Genomic DNA, 4412 nt, shown 5'->3' with positions numbered 1-4412 from the left:
CCCGCCTCAGCCTCCCAAAGTGCTGGGAATACAGGCATGAGCCACTGCACTTAGCCTCTCATGTACCTTTTTAAATTGATGGGAAGATGACACCCAGGATAATTTATGGTCGTTGTGGGAATTATTGGAAATCTTTAAGACTGTCTTAGAAAACCACAATTGTAGGATTAAACACTCTGAACGGGATGCTAGCACGTAGAGCCTTCTAAACTCTCTTTCTCTCCTTTTTTTGGGGAATTTGGGATCTGCCTACTGATTACAATTAATTGGATTTTTAAAAAACTGTTTGGTTAAGATTTTTTTTTTTTTTAGAGGGGGTCTCACTCTGCTGCCCAGGCTGGAGTACAGCAGTGGTGTTAGCGTGGCTCACTGCAGCCTCAATCTTCTGAGCTCAAGGGATTCTCCCACCTCAGCCACCCAAGTAGCTGGGACTACAGATGCATGCCACCATGCTCGGCTAAATTTTTTAAAAAGAAGCAGGGCATTGGTGGCTCACTGGTGTAATCCCAGCACTTTGGGAGGCCGAGGCAGGTGGATCACTTGAGGTTAGGAGTTCAAGACCTACCTGGCCAACATGGTGAAACCCTGTTTCTACCAAAAATACAAAAATTAGCCGGGCATGGTGGCGGGTGGTTTTAATCCCAGCTACTCAGGAGGCGGAGGCATGAGAATCGCTTGAGCCTGGGAGGCAGAGGTTGGAGTGAGTCGAGATCATGCCACTGCACTCCAGCCTGGGTAACAGAGCCAGATACCATTCCCACCCCTCAAAACAAATGTTTTGTAGAGATAGGGTTTTGACATGTTGTCCAGGTTGTTCTCAAACCCCTGGGCTGAAATGATACTCCCGCCTTGGCCTCCCAAAGTGTTGGAATTACAGGCATTGAGTCACTGCTCCCACCAAGAATTTGTTTTCTTTAAATTCCTGGTTTAATAAGGACTTGTGTAGTTTGAGGAAAAAAGGTCCCAAACATCAAGCTGTTCACAAAAATAACCGACAATATCAACTTTAGAAAACACATTTTAAGACTATAACGCTAATTATTTTTCTGAGGATGCATTTGACATGCCAACTCTCATTCACAAAAATACATTGTTAGATTTTTGTTGAACTGCCCCACACAGCACACTAACATGGGGTGTAACACACATACTTCTAACTCCAAGCTGCTTTCAGGAGCTGCTGAACTCAGTGAGATTGCCTTTGCAGTTAGGGAAGCAACTACTGAACTTATGTATGAACAAAAAGAACTGTATTCCCTGCATAACAAGAGATTATTTTGGAGACAGTTGATAAAAACCATACATCCTTTTTACTGTGAAGTCATAAAGAGGTATCTGAAATAAAAGCAAAAATTGCAGGGTAAGACTTAAGAAAACTTCTAGGAGCATCAAGGGAAGTGAAAATGGGACTAGGCACAGGGCAATATGAATTAATGAACGTGGGAAGGACAAGGATGGGGAGAACAGTAAGCATGTGCTGAAGATACTAAGGGAGAGTATCTGGTGAAAAATTTGATGTTAGACAAGCGCCTAGGTAAGGAAATAATGGGATAAGATTTCTAAACCCCACTATGTGCTTAAGAGTCATCCTGGCCATTTGCCCTGTCTCTGTCATCCTCTCCTTCCTCAGCCCCTTTTTCATCATCCTTGATCAGCTCCAGCTGGTCATCCCCCTGATCTCCATTATCATCATCATCCAGTAGGTCCCCCTCCTCAGCAGAGTCATCTGCACCCCCCTCAGACTCCATCTTCACGTAAGTCTCATCTTTCTTCCCGGAGCCGCTGGTCTGCTCCTCTTCAGACTTAGCATTCTTCACCTCTACTCCTTGTTTGCTCTGTTCCTTTTCAATTTTTTCCAGGTTTTCCAGGAGAGAATCCACTTTCTGTTTTATCTGGGTCAACTCCTGCTTAATGGCCTGAAGGTCATCTCCTTTCAGCTTTCCAGACTTGGAAGATCCCCACTTTCCACTCTTAGAATTGAAGCCACTTTTGCCCTTTCGTGAGGTGTTTCCTGATACGCGTTGGCGTTTTGAGGGCACTACAGCCAGAGCAATAGCAGGAGGAGGAGGTACACGTGCTGGGAAACTGTACATCCCATCATAATAATCCCGTCGAAAGTTATAGTCCAAGTCAAAAGAGGAGCCGTACATCTCCACTGCTGATCGTTTCACACCTGCATTTCCTCGATTCACTTTTGGCTCCGCAGCCAGGTTAATATCTACAACCTGGCCAGCAATCATTCTGCCATCCTCTCCTGCTACAGCAGCCCGGGCATTTTTCTCCTTATCATATTGAACGAAGGCAAAGCCCTTATGAACAGAGCAGCCCGCAATTTTGCCATACTTGGAAAAGATTGCCTCCACATCAGATTTCTTGACAACAAGAGTGTTGAGATTCCCAATGAACACACGGGAGTTCATGGAGTGAGGATCCATCTTGTTGGTAACGTTGCTGGCCATCATGTTGGATGATAAATTTTCTCAAAAAGCCAAAAACAGAAGGCGGGAGGGAGAAGAGATTCGATTCTAAGTCTCCTGCTGCCGGGTTCTAAGTGGAGAAGCTGACTGCGGCTTGAGGCCAGAAATGCGGCCAAAACAGCTCAGTCTTCTTCTCTTCACAAAATGGCTCCCAACAAGAATTCTGAAATGATGTAAAGAATAGCACAATCAATATTTTTGAAATAAAGACAAAAGTGCATTTAGAAAAAAAAGATCAGTGAAAAGGCAACCTACAAAATTGGAGAAAATTTTCACAACCTACTCATCTGACAAAGGGCTAATATCCAGAATCTACAATGAACTCAAACAAATTTACAAGAAAAAAACAAACAACCCCATCAAAAAGTGGGTGAAGGACATGAACAGACACTTCTCAAAAGAAGACATTTATGCAGCCAAAAGACACATGAGAAAATGCTCACCATCACTTGCTATCAGAGAAATGAAAATCAAAACCACAATGAGATACAATCTCACACCAGTTAGAATGGCAATCATTAAAAAGTCAGGAATCCACGGGTGCTGGAGAGGATGTGGAGAAATAGGAACACTTTTACACTGTTGGTGGGACCTTAAACTAGTTCAACCATTGTGGAAGTCAGTGTGGCAATTCCTCAGGGATCTAGAACTAGAAATACCATTTGACCCAGCCATCCCATTACTGGGTATATACCCAAAGGACTATAAATCATGCTGCTATAAAAACACATGCCCACGTATGTTTATTGCGGCACTATTCACAATAACAAAGTCTTGGAACCAACCCAAATGTCCAACAATGATAGACTGGATTAAGAAAATGTCACGCATATACACCATGGAATACTACGCAGCCATAAAAAATGATGAGTTCATGTCCTTTGTAGGGACATGGATGAAATTGAAAATCATCATTCTCAGTAAACTATCACAAGAACAAAAAACCAAACACTGCATATTCTCACTCATAGGTGGGAATTCAACAGTGAGAACACATGAACACAGGAAGGGGAACATCACACTCTGGGGACAGTTGTGGGGTGGGGGGAGGGGGGAAGAATAGCTTTAGGAGATATACCTAATGCTAAGTGATGAGTTAATGGGTGCAGCACACCAGCATGGCACATGTATACATATGTAACTAACCTGCACTTTGTGCACATGTAACCTAAAACTTAAAGTATAATAATAATTTAAAAAAAAGAAAAAAAAGATCAAAGCTTGAAACTGTTCTTATGAAAAAAAGAAAAAAAGACAGTATATAGCTCTGTGCCATCGTAGGCTGCACTGTCACCATCCCAGACCGGTTGACTGTAGGTCAGATGGGAGTGTCCTTACGGAAATTAGTGACTTACCAGATCTGAACTCAGTTTTGCAGCATGCTCAGACCTCAGGAAGAACCAAGCAGGAACTCCAGGCTTGAAGACTTTGGGTCTCTCCTGTGGGTCTTTAGAAGCTTTTATTGACCCTTCTAATCACAACTGCCATCCACGCCCTTCCATGTATGCACTGCTAGCTTCCAATCAAGAAGCAATATCTGATTGCATTTCTGAAGCTCCACCCTGAAGCTAATCCTGATTGGGTTTTTGGCTTCATGCAGATTAATGGATTGAATGAAATATCCATTCATATCACATATCCATATTCATTTCATGAATCAAGAAATTGAGAGCATTAGGGATAGAGTGGAAGTCAAGAATTCATTCATTTAAGGCCAGGTGAGTTTGCTCATGCCTCTAATCCCAGGACTTTGGGAGGCCAAGGCAAGTGGATCACCTAAGGTCAGGAGTTCAAGACCAGCTTGGCCAATATGGTGAAACCCTGTCTCTACAAAAATACAAAATTAGCCAGGCATGATGACAGCTGCCTGTAATCGAGACACTTGGGAGGCTGAGGTGGGAGAATTGCTTGAACCCAGGAGGCTGAGGTTGCAGT

The 4412-nt window shown here is 43.2% G+C and overlaps 1 protein-coding gene across 1 annotated transcript; it reads right to left on the bottom strand.

The window, feature by feature from the left end:
- Nucleotides 1-908: 908 nt before the first annotated feature.
- LOC100439159 (heterogeneous nuclear ribonucleoprotein C-like 3) lies at nt 909-3995 on the bottom strand. The gene is made up of 2 exons (XM_002811471.5): nt 3833-3995; nt 909-2640 (listed from the first exon to the last, which is right to left on the bottom strand). Exon 2 carries the CDS (start codon nt 2460-2462, stop codon nt 1578-1580), a length of 885 nt encoding a protein of 294 aa, XP_002811517.1. The 5' UTR covers nt 2463-2640; nt 3833-3995; the 3' UTR covers nt 909-1577.
- Nucleotides 3996-4412: the final 417 nt, after the last annotated feature.

This window comes from Pongo abelii, chromosome 1 (assembly GCF_028885655.2).
Source record: "Pongo abelii isolate AG06213 chromosome 1, NHGRI_mPonAbe1-v2.0_pri, whole genome shotgun sequence".
NCBI lineage: Eukaryota > Metazoa > Chordata > Mammalia > Primates > Hominidae > Pongo > Pongo abelii.
This window is presented reverse-complemented; position numbering and strand designations above follow the sequence as displayed.

Coding starts and splice junctions, on each gene's coding strand:
- LOC100439159 (XM_002811471.5), bottom strand. CDS start 2,462: ATGATGGCCAGCAACGTTACCAACAAGATGGATCCTCACTCCATGAAC.